Source organism: Telmatherina bonti (genome assembly GCF_933228915.1).
Source record: "Telmatherina bonti genome assembly, chromosome: 1".
Classification (NCBI taxonomy): Eukaryota; Metazoa; Chordata; class Actinopteri; order Atheriniformes; family Telmatherinidae; genus Telmatherina; species Telmatherina bonti.
In genome coordinates, this window is record NC_136619.1 from 6,603,785 (window position 1) to 6,621,143 (window position 17,359).

General features: G+C 41.2%; 1 protein-coding gene across 1 annotated transcript in view; it reads left to right on the top strand.

Annotated features, from left to right (window-relative positions):
• Positions 1-17,359, top strand: part of dpy19l3 (dpy-19 like C-mannosyltransferase 3) — a gene marked incomplete at its 3' end in the record, with an annotated part of 87,386 nt that overhangs the window by 6,265 nt on the left and 63,762 nt on the right. The window contains exon 4 of the mRNA XM_079243394.1: positions 14,516-14,606. Within this exon, the coding sequence (XP_079099520.1) occupies positions 14,516-14,606 (91 nt within the window). The remainder of the gene's footprint in view (positions 1-14,515; positions 14,607-17,359) is intronic.

Sequence of the window (17,359 nt, forward strand, 5' to 3'; positions counted from 1 at the left end):
CCCACAGCTGCAAGAACAAGTCTGATTGCTGATTGCAGAGGCTGCAGTTGTATTTATACTGGCAAATATTCCGTCAATCCAATTAAAACTATTGTGATTATAGATTCCAACCCACATGTTTACATGGATGCAGCAAAAAGAGAACAATAAAGTTTGTTTTTACAGGTTTCAGACTGTTTAATTGCAATTTATATTTTGCATGTGGAAAGTGGGTTTTTCCATCAGTCTGAGAGAAATATGAGAAAAGTTTTGTTTTCCCAACTTTATTGACAGACTCCAGCTCTGTCAGTGGAGGGAGACGATACTTTGTCCTGTTATCAATGTTTACTTTTCTGCTGCTTCAGTCTGTTGAAGATCGAAGCTTCTCCTTACTTCCATACATATAAACAATGAGCAAAAAGCCTTTCCAGCTCGCTGAGAACAGTTCAACCTGATCAAGGTTTGTTCAGAAAAACGTAGATCAGCTCATTTCCACCGTCCAGACCTGTCGTGTCTCCTTAAAGGCGACAGGAGAGCAGTTTCTGTGTTGCTACAAGCAGCTTGTAAAAGAAACTCATCATGTTGCTTCAGACTTCGAGAAAGAACGTACGAAAGAAAATTATTAGCTGAAGTGTTTTAATTTATTTGGAGAAACTGCAAAGTTGATAAAAAGCTGGTTAATGACGTGAGATCTTCCAGACTTCCTGCAGTTTGCAAACAGGAGAATCTTTAAGAATTAAACTCTTGGTCTGCCCAGGAACTTAAGTGCACAAAGAAATGTATGTAGTATAAGTCTGGAGTTTTTATTTCAGTATATTTTGCTACAAAGTGAGAAACTAATCAATGAATTCAAAGTGGATGTCTACATTAGCATTGGGAACGGATTGTATTGCAGCTGGGATGAAATTATTTTTGAAGTTACTGCAGGCAGCTTGTTGAACTGTCTTTATCAGTCAGTTTTTATTTCTGCTTTTTTCCTGCCAGCAGCTCTGATGCTGCCTGCTGAAAGATTCAGGAGAACCACTGATGTCAATGCAACACTTTCTCATTCTCTCCGACTTCACTGAGTAAATGAACACTTACACACATGGATAAAACTGTTGCTACCCTTCGGTCAGTGGAAGAAAAAAACTCACAATGGTCACAGAAATAACTTAAATCTGACAAAATTATTAATGATAAAAATTCTTTATAATTTAACTGATGAAAGTCAGACGTTGCTTTTCAGCCATGCTTCAACAGAATTATATTAAAAAATAAACTCACAAATCAGGCCTGGACAAAAGTGGTGGTAGCCTTAACTTAGTATTTTGTTGCACAACCTTTTAAGGCTCTGCGATGGACTGGCAACTTGTCCCGGCTGTACCCCGCCTCTTGCCCAAAGACCACTGGGATAGGCTCCAACTTCCCCGCAACCCTTAATCGGACTAAGCGGTTCGGATAATGAATGAATGAATGAATGAACCTTTTAAGACAATCCCTGCAATCAAACGTTTCCTGAGACTTCTGCACCTCTATTGTGTCCCAGTCCTCATGAGCAAACTGCTCCAGTTGTCTCATGTTTGAAGGAGTCTCTTCCAGATGCCATGTCTCAGCTCCTTCCAAAGATGCTCAGAAGGACTTAGGTCAGGCCTCATAGAAGGCCTCTTTAGAATAGTCCAATGTTTTCCTCTGAGCCATTCTTGGGTATTTTTAGCCGTTTTTGGCTCATTGTCCTGTTGCAGGACCCATTACCTTCACATTTCTTGCTAGAACCCCTTGATAGTCTTGAGATTTTATTGTACCTGCACAGATTGAAGACACCCTGTGCCTGATGCAGCAAAGCAGCCCCAGAACATAACAGAGCCTCCTCCATGTTTCACAGTAGCGACAGTGCTCGTTCCTTCATACGCTTCATTTTTCCATCAGTGAACATGGGGTTGATGTGGCAAAAAGTTCCATTTGTGTCTCATCTGTACGTAGGACATCCTCCCAGAAGCTTTATGGCTTGTCAACAAGTAAAATCCAATCTGGCTTTTTATGATTTCTTTTCAACAATGGCGTCCTCCTTGGTCGTCTCCCAGTAAGTCCACTTTGGCTCAAACGACGACGGATGGTGCGATATCACACTGATGTTCCTTGAGCTTAAAGTTAACCTTTAATCTCTTTAGAAGTCTTTCTGGGCTCTTTACCATTCATATCATCCGTCTCTTTGATTTGTCATTAGTTTTCCTCCTGCGGCGACGTTCAAGGATGTCGGCAACCGTCATATGGATCCTAGATTTCTGAATAAAATGTAGTCACAGGAACATCAAGAGATGCTCTTATAGCCTTTAACTTTAACATGCCGGTCTAGTTTTCTTTCAAATCTCCTTTCCTTTGCTTCCTCTGGTCCATAGTGAGTGTGGTCCACACCATGTCAGCAAACCGCACCGTGACTACCTCCTATATATAGGCCCACTTACTGGTTACAAGATTGTAGACACTTGTAATACTAATTAGTGGACGCACACCTTGCATTAACATGTCCCTTTGGTAACAGTCTCATCTGGGGTGCTTCATGGGTTTATTTTTTTAATATAATTCTGTTGAAGCATGGTTGAAAACCAATGTCTGACTTTCATTGGTTAAATTTCATTGGAATTTTTATTTAGTACTGCTTTTGTCAGATTCAAGTTATTTCTGTGACCAGTTTTTCTTTCATTGACTGGAAAGTACCAGCTGATTTGTCCACATCTGTATCTTTCACTTTCCACAGGTTGAAAGCCAAAAAGTGCTGTAGAGTAGGCAAAGAAAGAGCAAAAAAAGAGACAGAAAGGAAATAAATATATCAATCAAATATAAACAAAACAACATAAAAACATCTCATCAAGTCTTTTTTAAAAGTTAAAGCCTGTCAAATAAAAGGGTCTTTAGCTGCTTTTTATCTCTTAAGACTTGAGACAGTGCAGAGACGCCAGCAAAGCAATCTCCAATCTGAGGCCTACGGCTTTAAAAGCTTGACTTGGGTTTTTCCGAACCACGAGCAGACTTTGACCTCAGACTGCCAGAAGGCGTGTGGATTACAGGTCAGTAATATTTGCTGGGGCTTGACCGGATGGGACTCTAAATGTGAGAACTAGCATGCATCAGAGGCCAGGACAGGACTTAGATGATGTCTGCTTCTTGTGTTGTTAAAAGATTGCAGCAGCATCCAGAACCACCTGAAGACGAACATGTAGCTTCTTTTATAAACAGGTCAAAACGCTGTCAGAGTAGTCTAAACGTGATTACAGAAAACCAAGGATAATCATCTCTCGCTCTGTTTGGAGGTATTTTCTTTAAGCACAAACAATCAGTTCCAACAAACTAATGTTATTAATTGTAATTATTTCCTCTGGAATGAACCGGCTCATGCTAAGTTGTGTAAATGTTTATTTGTGTGCACGCATCAGCGAAACAGTTCAGATGAGATAGAGACATGTGGGACTCTTGTGCTCATCAGTTTTGTGGGGTTTCTTTGAGGCATGGCGGAAGAACGCACTGCATCTCTGAGTGTATTCGTCTCCATGGAGTTTATGCCTCATGTTGTCACCTGCTGGCTCGTCGTCTTGCTGCTGAGTGGTCTGTTAGGGTCGGAATAATGTTTCCTTTTCATAGTTGAGCTGACGGTAAAAAAGGACGAGCGAGATCCCCACGGTGGAGTTGTGTTCTCTCTCTTTTTTCTCTCCTGGTGTTTCACATGATCACAGTATGGAGCTAAATGGCTTGATGTAAATGAGGATCACAGATAATAAACAACAACACGGGGGGCCATATTCCCAGCTGCATTAGTTTTCCTCTTTCATTCTTCAAAAATTGCTTAAAGAAATAAATTGATTCAAATGTGGTCACGTTATGGATTCCCACTGTTTTCCAGGCTTTTAGATGTTTACAGCTGGAACATATTGACAGATTTATGGTGAATAATGATGTCACAGTCCAATGGTAAAGCCTGCGTTCAGTGGTTTTCTACATCAACCACCATCTCAGTCACCAACTGAGCACAAATATTTCCTCTGAGTTTGTGTTTGTAATAAAATCAGTTAATGTTAAAAACACATGGAAGCTTTTTATCTTTTACAAGCTTCTTACAAAGCTGCAAAGATGGCTGCACAGTTTATAAGGAGGATTTCCAAGGATCTGATATGCATCTGCAAGAATCATTAATGTACGGATGGAAAGTCTATCCTGCTTTATGCATTTAGCTAAAACATTCCACATTACTGCTTATCTCGAGAGACAACATGGCTTCAAGGTAACTTACACATCTACACGTCTTCACTGTCTGCTGAACTGACCTGCAGTCATGACAGAAACAGGCCATCAACAAACTGGGATGATGGTTTTTCCACACACTGCTCTGGACTGATGTTAATGCCTGTTGAGTCAACCTCATGCTTCATCATCAGGTTAACTTTAGGAGTTTGTGGGGTGGTATCATGACATCATGCTCGGCCCAATGTGATGCCATTTCCTTCTTTCTTTAACTCCAGGAACACACTGTTTTGGGCTGAGATGAGCAGTTTAATCTGAGGATGAAATGAAGCCAGCTTGATGTGCATTGCTTTCCTTTTTAGGTCAGTGTTTTGTTGTAGATGTCAGTCAGGTCACTAAAACATGAAAGCTGGTGCATTATTTGCAAAGGTCATGCCGGACTTCATGGGAATCTGCTCTGTTATGGAGCTGCTCCATTTTTCTCCAACAGAGTTTGTCACTTGATTTCCTCACATTGGCCGTTTTGGACACGCTCCACGGCTGATTCATCATAGAAATGTCGGGGGCAGTTTTAAAAGTGGAAAATGAAAGCAAGACACAAAGGAAAAGAAAAGATAGGAGTCAACTTCAGACTGACTTTTACTGAGTGGAAAGAATTCAGAGAAGAGACAGGATGAAGATAGATGTCATGCTGCTTTAAAGTTGACAAAAGTTTCAGCTGGAAAAAGGGAGGAAGTCACACTTTCTTTCTGTGTTTTTTATTAGCATTGATGACACATTCATCTTGTTTGCCCTCCACATGTTTACCGACTCAATTATTTTAAATTGGACGTTAATTCGGAATTCATAAAAGACTTGTTTAATTTCGATAAAGTAGTTCATTTACTTTAAAGCTCATTAAGCTAATGCATATGCAAATGGTTATTTAAGAGGCTGAAGGCTCAGCGCTGTTGAGTTCAGATTTCACTGTGTCTGCTTAAAAGTTAGACTTTCACAGTTTGTGGGGAAACTGTTTTTTAAGCTATGAAACAAGAGCTAAATCAGAGCAGTGTGGGATGAATCTAAAGCAACCACCTTGGTAGAGATGCTTCACTACATATTCAATTCAATTAAACTTTATTTATATAGCGTCAAATCACGGCAATGCCATCTCAAGACGCTTTACAGACAGAGGGGAAAACATAATGAAGGCCAATTCATAACAGCCTATGTAAGGAAACCAACAGATTGAGTTGAGTCCAACTCAATCTCCCATCCTGAGCAAGCACACTGGCGACAGTGGGAAGGAAAAAACTCCCTTTTAACAGGGAGGAAACCTCCGGCAGAACCCGGCTCAAGGACAAGCAGCCATCTGCCTCTGCTGTGTGGGGGGAAGAGGACAGAAAGACAACAGATAACAGGAACTGCTACTCCCGACCAAAGAGACCTGCTGAGACAGGAGACATACATGTTAATGATGCAACACTGTTATTGGGGGGGTAAAAGAGAGAAATAGAAGCTCAGTGTATCAGGAAATGTCCCTCAGCAGTCTAAACCTATAGCAGCATAACTAAGGGATGCTAACCATCCCTAGTTATAGGACTTATCAAAAAGATAAGTCTTCAGCCTAGTCTTAAAGGTGGGGAGGGTGTCTGCTTCCCTAACACTAACTGGGAGCTTATTCCATAAGAGAGGGGCCTGATAACCAAAGGCTCTGCCTCCTGCTCGGCTCTTTGAGACTCTAGGAACCACAAGTAAGCCTGCAGTCTGGGAACGAAGTACTCTACTTGGTATATAAGGAACTATGAGGTCTTTGATATATAGTGGTGCCTGGTTGTGGAGGGCTTTATATGTAAGGAGAAGGATTTTAAATTCTATTCTAGATTTAACAGGCAGCCAATGAAGCTAAAACTGGAGAAATATGATCTCTCCTGCTGGTTCTGGTCAGGACTCTGGCTGCAGAATTCTGGATCATCATCTGGAAATCTGGATACATATTGATTTACAAGATTTATCCTGATCACAGAATGGGCTTTGCTTTCTGTATCAAGCTGAAGAGAAAGCAGAGATGGTGACTCGAGTCTGGGACTTGGACTCGAGTCACACTTAAAGCCTTTCCAGTGACTTCAGAATCAACTTGGGATCACAATCTTCTGATTTTAATGTTTTTTTTCCCCCCTGATCTTCTGTCTGTCTGATCTCCTGTGTGTTTTATGTGCTGCCCTTTCCCAGATGTAACATTAATATAACATTAAAGTAAGTAATTACCGTATTTTACAGGCCACAAGGCGCACTACATTAGAAGGCGCAGCCTCAATTACGGTCTATTTTTGTTTTTAGGTCATACATAAGGCGCACCGTGTTGTTGGGTGCATGCTAAATCAAAAGTAAAACAAAGTCACAAAAGCAAAACAGTGAGTTTGGATTAACTTTATTTAAAATGGTACCGGTTCTTATTTTAAAATACACACATTTTTAAAAATTTTATTTTATTTTTCTTTTCAACAAATCTGTCAAAGTCTTCATCTTCTGCGTCGGAATTAACCAGCTGGACATTTCTCTGTAAAGCGCAGCGGGTTCTCTCTCTTTGTTGTCAGCCAGTGTCGTTGCTGGGTGGATGTTCAACAGCATGCTCGCTACATTCAGAAAGAAATTGCCCTGAACTGCAGTAGTTGAGTCCAGATAGATTAATGTATGTATTATCGAAGGGTTAGGGTTAGGAGCATAGTTAGTAATCTGAATAAATTTAATATTCATTTACATGATTTTCAAATTCATTAAAGCAAAGAAACCTTCCAGAGGGGACAGGCATCTCTAAGGTGAAGCTACAGAATGGCGTCGCCTTGCAGATAACTCGTTACAGCTGAGAGACTCGAGACTCAATTTGAACTTGCAACAGAAGACTTGTGAACATTTCACATTGTGAACACGAGTCAAACAAACTGACCTATTACCTTGTCAGCCAGGTGTTTCATGTGTTTCTCACACAAGCCTGAACTGCATCTCGGCCGCACACATCCAGGCTGCACAGGATTCCTTGTGGGTCAGCTAAAGCAGAACTTCTTGGAAAATGTTTGTGGTCATAAACTTCTTTTTAAGAAGATTTTTCTGGCAGAGGTGAGTTTTATTTGATGGTTGCTGGACAGGAGAGAGGGAGGAAGATGCAACATGGCCAGGACTCAAACAGAACCTCCACCATTCAGCTTGTTTAACTTCCCCATGTACTTATGCTGCTGCCTTTCTGCTGTTTTCTATGAAGAGAAGTAGAGCAGTGCTTTCATCAATAATAACTTCAGGCTACTTTACGAGCCTGGCAAACAGCTGCCTGAAATGTTCCCACAAAAACAACATTGTCAGATGTATCATGCATGTGGATGTGCGTCGTTTTCTTCTTACAATGCATCAAAGCCTCTGCCAAAGACAATATTCTGGTTCCAGGTGCTGTCAAACAGCGTTTAAGCTTGCTGTTTTTACATAACCTGGTAGAAAAACTGTTCAGATGCACACGAACACGACTCTCCTCATTCATTTCAAAGAGATCTCTGCTTTTAACTTTAAATAGATGCCAAAGCAAGACTTTCATAACAAAATCCAGCTGAATTAAACTTTTACTTCTCATTTCTAGGCATCATGTGTAAAAACAAACATAAATTATTCATGGAACTGGACCACAATTCAAGATTTCATCCACTGAGACGATGAAATTTCAAAGCTGACCAATGATTATGATCCATGCATTTAGAGCTGTAACTTTAGAAAGAGTTCCACATCTATTTATCTGTTGATCAGCTATGCCCACTTTGTCCTGCTGAGGGTTATGGAGGTCTGAAGCTTCCAGACAGACACTGTTCTGGTTCTGGATTCTTGAAACCCTTCTAGTTTCTTGTGACCCAGTCAGTTTACACCAGTATTACCAGAACCGAAGTGAACCACAGATCTTACTCCATGGAAGGAAACATAAACATCTCGTAGATTTGCTCCTAAAAAAAGGCTTTATTGCAGCGGTATAGACAATATATTCAGACAGCCAGGTGAATTTCAAGTTGGTTGCTAGGCAACGTGGCATCCAGGTTTTGATTGACTCAGTCTGAACTTTATTTTCAGTAAGGGGTCTGTAGGCAACCTACCATCTTCATCAGTGAAATCAATCAATTTATTTAACACTTTTCATACACAGCAGCTCAAAGTGCTGTAGAGAAACACAGGTCAGCCAATCATCCCCACACGAACAGGCACACATTGGTGGCCCAGTTCTAGTCTGAACACGTCGGCTGGTTTAAAGTTAGGCTCGGGCACTGGTGCCAAGGCAGTGTCTGGTAAAGCGATGGGGATAATTGTGCCAGAAGTCATCATTAATCTGTTATGTACATCTTTGAACTGTAGAGGAAACCTGTCGGCACATATTCAGGAAGTTTTGTGCTTCTCTAGATCATCCCACTCTGTAAAGAAGGAGTGCAGTGCTACAGGCCAGGACCACAAAGAGAGCTGGAAGCCACATTTAAAGTGTCAGGAAAAATTGGAGAAACTGGAAAAGCACTGTGAAAGCGCAGACCTCCGCTAAGCAGCGCATTTCCTTCCAGATAGTGATTAACAGCCCTGTTCTAGTTCTATATTCATTTACATGCATACAGTATTGGATTCATTGGCAATGAATCCAGTGTCTTGGCTATTTTGTAGCATTTGTTGCATGTTTATATCGGAATTTATTCTCTTGCATGGGTAAAAATTCCAAAGATCCCCTGTTTTTTCCTGTTCTGGATGGTAGTATGCAGAGTTTCGGTGTGATCCAGATATGTTTTTGATATCTTGTAAAACTTGTTGAGAACTGAAAATTTACCTTGGCGGTGATAAAGAATCCATTAAAAAAAAATATTGGATCCAGAAAGTGATCCGAATCAGACCCAAAATTTTGAGGAATCCAAGTTAAACCCCTTTTTAGAAAAAAAATCATGAAAATTCATCCAGTTCATTTTGCTTAAAGTTGCTAACAAGCAGACAGATAAACACTGGAAACGACACAACCTGCGAAGCGGAGTAATAAGTGAATCTAAAGTGACACAATGTTCTGACTCTGCTCTTTATCTACCTAATTTGTTTGCTGTGATTCTATCTGCAGCTGTTTTGTTTAAAGATTTGATTAAAATGATAAATATTACTAAATATTCTATTGAAAAAATGGACAAATATAATGAATATACAAAAGAAAAAAACTCAACCCCAATCCTACTGAGGGAGCTAAGTCAAAAGAGCCAAATCTCTGAAAAGAGCCGTACTTCCCATCACTCTTCTTCACCGCCGGCTCTATGACCTCTATCCACTTTTTGTTTCAGGTTAATAACAAACAGCTAGTGGGGGCTTAAAGGGGGTTGTGTGCACATGCTCAGTAAGTGCCACATGTTCCACTAACAAAAAGAAAAGAGTTGGATTTTTTACAAGACAAAGAACAAGGTGTGTTGAGGTTGTAGGCTCTGGTTTTGCCTCAAACTACTGGCTGTTTCTCTCTCTGCCGGTTGGGATGAATTTCCTTTCCTGTCCTCAGAGATCCAGTGTTTCTCACTGTTTCTCTCCCCTTCCTGTCAGACACACAGTCTGCAAAGTGTCAAACACAACGGAAAAGCTGTTGGAAAATCATTTGTAAGTGATGTTGACCCTCTGCGACTGCTGCTGCCCGACCCACGGTGCTATCGCTGCATTGTCTGCCTGGGTAGAAGCGGCCGTTTTAACAGAAGGGGGGGGCTTGCTTCGGATAAACTCCCATTCCTCTCGTCACCATGCTGCTGAGGTAATGTCCGACAACCCTCATTATCACCGCTGTTAAAGCAGCTGGCTCTTCATGTCAGCGCCCAGCAGGGTTTATTTCAGGCGTGTGTTCAGAACTTTACACCAGACTCTCCAACAAATGTTCCCCACGCTTTCCGAATGATGTTCCAACATGTTCTCTCATGCTCCCCACCCCCATCTCATCCTATTCTTTTCCTGTACGCACGTGTGTTTTTATAGACAAGAGGTCACCCGTAGTCAACTTCTTTTTTCCCTCCTCTCCCTCCCTCCGGCTGCTCCAGTTGTTCACAGCCGGTCCTGTTGTTCAGACCCTTCTGCAGCTCCGTCTGTTGTTCATCTGCTTTCTCCCGCATTACTTTAGTCATCGATGTGTTCGCAAGTCTGATCGGATTCATGAAAGGCATGGGTCTGGTTCATATTCTTGCTTTGGAAGATGTGAAGCAGGGGAAAGTGTAAGCAGTGCCAGACCTGGATGGGAACCGTCCTCGGATTCTTCAAGCACCACATCACAGAGGTTGGAGTTACTGAAAGATTTATGAGGAGGAAATGCTAACGGAGAGAGATGAGGAGAGCGTTGGTGCTGTCTGAGGGGGTGAACCAGCTTTCAGGCTGAACTTGTTCATGAGGCCATGCCTCTTTGACCTTAATATAAACTGAGGATTAGTCATCTTCTCATAATTCCTGGTGAAAAGCCAAGCCTTGTTTTGCCTCGAGCAAACTCCAAAGAGGATTGAGAGGGAAACTGGCTGCTTATTCCCTCTGAGATAGCTTTTGCATTTTTCCTTTGGCAAGGAACTTGAAGCGATTAAAAAGCTTTTAATTTATTTGGAAGGACTTCAAGAAGAGGAAAAGAAGAAACCACGTAGACTCTGACATTTATTTCACTAATGGGTTTGGATCACTCCTTTAGATTAACCCAGGATCATGCTGTTTATCTACCTGGACCCAGCTCGTCAAAGGATTCAAGGATATCCAGTTAATCCCTTTTTTCCCAGGTGATGGAGTTTCGTAAGAGAGGGAAGCTGAGCCAGCTACGCAAGACTTTGAGTCTTTCACACGATGGATCAGCTCAGGGGAGAAACACCGTGTTGGGGTCTAATGTGCTGCAGGAGGGGCCTGGAGACTGTCTGCTTGGACGATCCGGTACTTTTTCCGGTTCAGACATTCTACCCTGGTGGCCGTGGCAACAGCGTGTTTCCATGGTAGCAGGTCTGTTGCTAGCAGGGCTGCTGGCTGTGACTCAGGCCTGGTGTGTCAACGCCATCCATGAGAATCTGCTGTGGTTCTCTCAGCTCACGGTTGGGCTTATTTTCTTCAATTATCATCAACAATACAGTCTGACGATGGAATAAAACACGTTATTGATGAGCTGCACAGTCTCTGAGTTCAAAGGGTTCAGTCAGTGACATGCCCCCGCCCCCTCAGGCGTTCAATCTCAGTTCACAGTAGGACTTTCTGCCGCCTGCAAGTCAATCCGGTACTGACGGTGCATCATTGGCTGAGAGCTGCGTTGTTAAGGATAAATACTCTTAATGCAAGCATGTCTGGTAGGAAGTAAATTTCCATTAAGTTGAGTAGAAACGACAAACACACCTCCACCACTTATTAGTGGATGACCAGTTGTGTAACTTTTAAAATGACGAATTAAAGAAAAAAATAATTTAACAATAATTCGTTGCAAACGTCTTGGTGAGTCGAAAGAAGCTGAAATATTCAGTAAAATCTAAAGGCGGTTGGATCGGATTGTTGGCGTGAAGCAGCGTGATGGAGGGTGGGAGGAAGAAGAGTTCCGACATCCTTCAGTGATCCCAGCGATCCGTTTCCGGTCCCGTTGGAAGGGAGGTAAACTCCATGACTCAGCTAAGAGGAACAAACCAGGCACTACAGCTGCATGATATTGGAAAAATTGCGATAATTTTTTTCAGACCCTGCGATATACATTTCCAGTCAAATGTTTGGACACACTTTCCTACTGGATTTAATGGTAAAGTGTGTCCAAACTTTTGACTGGTGGTGTACGTTACAATATGAAGAAAAATACAGGAATTTTCAGCAGTTTAAGTTCTGCTGCACTCCCACCAACATGTTGACAATCTGCGCTGATCTCACCTCTTTGTGAACTTTACGACTACGTTTTTGTGTATTTAAGTTATTCTTATGGCCTCCTTTGCAGGACTTGAGTAAAGTTTTGTTCTGACATGTGCAAATGTAAATTTTCTTTACCTCGATATGTGTGGGTACCCTTCAAATTGATGAGAAAGTTCCTTTGCCTCCTGCAATGTGACTATTGCACAGATGTAAGTTGTCATGACAATACTCATACGATATATTGTGCAGCTCGACCTTGCACCCTGCAATCTTAAGCCTCATTTATGCTACTATACGTCAGTAAATGGGGGGCGTCTGTTTCATACGTCGCCCCCCTCGTACTTCCATGCTACTTTCACATTGTCATAGTTGACACTAGAGGGCAGTGTTGGGTTCAGAGCTCTCTTGTGCATTTGACAATGTTCGAAAGCGGCAATATATAAAGTTGCTTACAATGTCCAAAAACACCAGAAGAAGTAAAAGAATAATAAAACCATAAAGCTTCTCACTGTTATACTTTCTTTTGGTGTTTTTCCAATTTTCTTCATGTTTCATTTTCTTCTTCTTCTGTGGTTTGTGCCTTTCGCTGGTTGCATGTCAACTCAACACTGCCTTATGATTTCTGGTGGTATTGTTCAGTTTCGCGCATCAAGGGACATCAAGATGCGCCCTATCCAGGAGATGGACGATAATGTCTGCGCGTCAGCATATCCATATTCTGCGTTGACCATAAGTGGGCGTTTAGTCTTGGTAGAGAGGACTCTTAGGGCCAGTTTTGCATGTAAAGAGTCTAGTTCAGTGTTTCTTAATCCTGGTCCACTTCCCTGCATGTTTCAGTTCCAACCAGCTCCAGTACACCTGATGCGGATTAACTGCTTTCCAAGTTCTATGAAAACCTGATAATAAGCCATTAATTTGAGTACGGTGTGTTAAAGTATACCTGTAACACATGCACGGAGGGGGTGCCCAAGAAACACTGCTCTAGTTTTCCATTCCACCTTACAAAGCAAAAAACAAAAAGCGTCGAGGCCCAGATAGAGTCAGCTGACTTGCTCCTTTGTTTTATTGGCTACAGAAGGTTGGTTGTGGGATGTGACATCTCTACCATTAAATATAGTTTTTTTAGTTTTTGTCTGTATTTAAATTGACGTGCTTCGTATGCCATGACCTGACCATGTCTGTTCAGTCACCTGCATCCAGCAGGGTCAAACTGTTGTTGTTGGAGAACTTTAAAATGAAGTTGTTTGGTTTTCTGCGATCATTTCTGTATAAAGTGAACAAAAGGCGGCCTCATGGCACCTTGTGGGACTCTAGTGCTGACATTCTGACAGCAGTAGAACTCAGTTGGAAGGAATATGATGATTAATCTACACATATGAAAATTTTAAGACACGAAACGTGAATGAAAATGAACCATATTCCTTGTATTGAAGCATGTTTCTTCGTCTGGTGTGTTCTTTGGTCAGTCCTGGTCTTGAGGACCCACAACCCTGCATGTGTTACAGGATACACTTCCACTCCTGGATAAAATGAATGGTTCTGCAGAGGAAGTGTGTTAACCTGAATCAGTGAGTTGGAGTAGGAACACGTGTAAGACATGCAGGGCAGATAGTCCTCAGGACCTGGACTGGGACTAAAAAAACATCAATACTGGTATGAGTAATGTGTTCTCAGAGCATCTAGGTGGAGAAATGCTGGGCGATTGGTGAGATTGTTAAACTTGAGCGGAGTACGTCATCCCACCTTAATTGGTGCCGTGAGTTTAGTGAATAAGCAGAAGCACATTGTGTCCTTGCAGGAGGATTTGGCTTCAGCTCATTTGCTTCGTGGTGGGTTTGTGGCTTTTTCAGCTTTGACAGTTTAAGTGAAATAACAGTGTGTTTCCGTCTTTTCCATTAGTCATGTATTTAGTGTATCAGCTTCTTTTTTTCTGGGAGTGGAAATAACTTTGTTCATTTTATGGTGCTGTTTTTGTGAGCTTATGTCATTTCTGGGAAAAAAAATATCCCTGAACTCAAAAATATGGCTCGACTTTAGGCAGCTACCAGAATTTCTGATCCTTCAGACCAGTAATACTGGAGAAATACTTTGATAGATTTCACTTTAAACGTGAAACTGATTGATAAAATAAATGTCTGTTGTGTCTTTATGCTGAGCGTAGCTTCAAATCTGTTTCCAAACAGAGTATGAATGAATGCTGGCTGACTTAATGCTCTGCAGCTGCTTGTTTTCTCCGTCTTCCTACTCGGCCCTGAAGCAGTAATCATGCATGGCAAACAGGATGCCTCTGGGGAACACATCCCCAAAGCTGAGTTACCTGTCTGATTGTTTCTGTTGAGGATTACCAGCGTATTAGCTGCTTTGCTGCTGTACCTCTTGTTTCTGTCATGTCTTGCCAGGATATCTGTTTTCCATATGACACAGAACAGTGGTGTTTGCTTTCAAACCACCAAATTCCTCCTTTTTCTTCCAGGAAGTGGAGCGAGAGATCTCATTCCGGACGGAGTGTGGACTGTACTACTCTTACTATAAGCAAATGCTGCAGGCACCATCCATACAGGAAGGTAGGTCTTCTGTCTATTCTGATGTTGTTTCCATGGAGGGACTTTTTGCTAAGTCATCCTTAAAGCCCAGCTTCCACCGATGCATTTTGGTGCAGTATAGTTCATTAGGTTCTGTTTTTATTTGTTTTGTTTTTGTTTTTTTTTTGTATGTGTGTTTTATTGGCAAAAATTAGGAGAATATCTGATTTAAATGTCCAACCGTTTTGGACCTTTTCCAAAGGTGCCATCAGAGGTAAACATGTAATATAGATGCAACAGCAGAGTCCATACAGAATGTAACTATGGTAACCTCAGGAAAACACGAAAACATACTTCATACATTAATTTTTAAGTTTCCTTTAAGTTTACTTTTCAAAACAAAGACTTTTCAAAATAAGTAGCATTCCAGCATCAGAGTTTTTCAAAATAAAATGCACTGACAACCCAGCCAATAGTGAGTCGTGACCACTGTGTCACCGTCAGGACCAAACTATAAATAACACAAACAGACTCCTCTCCTTCTCGTGAAAACTAAAAACTTTTTAATTTATAAATCCCTTTGAATGTTTTTGCAGCTGATTTTAATATGGAAAATCTAGATAACTGCATATGATAGGGCCACTATGTGGACTTGAATAGCTTTAGCTGGAGTTGATGTCATGTTTTCACTGACAACAGGACATGATGTGGTTTGGTTTGAGTTACCATAGTACGGCAGCTTAGAGCTGTCCCCCAAATAAAAATATGGGACCTTATGACGTTACTACTTGATACATTTCACAGTTTTACCACAAAAAAATGAATAAGTTTGGTGTGATGAGGATCCATTATTCCATATGTATATCAATGAGTGGCTGGCAGCTTTATGCTTGTGCACCATAGTGGGGTTCTGCTTAATGCAGTTTAGCTTTTATTGTATTCACTGTAAAATGTTTATCTCTATCTTCGTCTTCATCTTCGGCTTGTGTTTTATTGGCGGTTGGCAAACGTTCCTCGTCTAGCTGCCGTCCAGGTAGCATTTGGTGGGGGACACAGCTTTTTTCTTAGTGAGCAAAGATCATTTCTGGGCCAAATCAAATCAAATCATTGGGAACATTTAATCATTTTTTGGGTTCTTTTCTGTTTTTCATTCATTAAAGCAAAAAAAAAAAAAAAAAAAAAAAAAACCAACCAAACAAGCAAAACAAAACAAAACCTTCCTGAAAGCTACACTATGGAAGAGGAGAGCGGCCATGCTGACATGGTTGTGTAACAACCGTTTTCTCTGTATGACAGGATAACTTCTCAAATTGTCAGATGATTGAAATGCAGGGCTGTGGGATGGCTGGAAATTCTCCTTGTCCATCAGAGAACCAGCAAAGAGAGACACACATGAAATCAGCCTTCGTTTACACGTAGCCAGGCTTTTTTAAAACCAAATATCTTCCCCCCTCTGGCCAGTAAATAAAAGAAGTAAATTTTTTATAAAACAAATCCACCCACAAGTATCCATATAACGGCGTTGTTAACCACATTCATAAGCATATCATACCTTTAAGCGACAGTTGTGCCCCTAATCCTATCCAATCAGAATAACCTCTTTGTGTTCTTGTTTTATATATTATAAAAAGTATAGGCGCATGAACAAGACTCTCGATTACACAAACAAAGATAGCCCATGTGACGTTGTGGCGCATGGTGGGGTTAGCATTTTAAAAAACCCAAACCCTGGTTACATATGTCCACATGCAAATGTGCAAACGGAGAATTCGACAAGCTTCACTTTGGTCTGAGGTTTTTAAAACCATTCTTTTTGAGTGCATAAATCTGCGTTTTAGTGTGGACAATCGGAGAAAAATATCTTCATTTTCTGAGATACCTGCTATGTGTGGACAAGACTTCAGACTCACACTCACTTCTAGCCAGAATTTAGACTCAAATCAGCCAAACATTCATGTATTTGGAGAGAACCTGTGCGTAGTTGGATACCAGTCTTGTTGTTAATACATCGCCTAAAAATGACAGGACAAACAGTAAAATAAAATGTGTACATTAATAAATGATCAAGCTCCTGCAGCAATTCTTTTATGCTTTGGATGCAGCAGTCTGTAGCTGAAGGAGCTCTGCAGGGCTGTTAGTGCACAGGAGGGATGTGTTGCGGTTGGGATGATGACTGTCTTTCAACATGCATTAAAAGGCTCCCACCTCTCAACTGGTGGATCAAAGAGGACATCCCAGAGCAGAACAGAGCTGGTCTGCAGGCCACTCAGTACAGTCAAGTCAGCAACCGACACAAGCTGATGTTGGATAAATACATCCATGATGTATTGATACTTTGCCTGTAAGTCTGACAAAGGCTGAGCTGTTGGCAGTTTGACTATGAAGTTTACCAATCACTGGCTTTGTTTGCACTGCACCTAGAATTATGCAAAAAAAGTGAAAGTGCATAAAACTGCTGTTCCCCCTTCATCCACTAGGGGGTGCAAAACAGAGCAAATCCCCATAGACTCCCATGTTAAAAAGACCAACTTCACAGCAGAAATAAACATGTTTACAGCAGAAATAAACATGTTTACAGCAGAAATAAACATGTTTACAGCAGAAATAAACATGATTAGAGCCTGGTTCAAAAATCCATTTTTGGTTTAATAGGTCAGGTTTACCTTCATGACAACTGTGGGGGGTGAGAATTTTTTTCTAACGCACCTGTTTAAAAGTAATTTAATCTCAAAGTTTGGCATATTTTTTTTTATGTCTTGTCCAGCATTTAGACAAGCAGAATGATGGTCTGGATG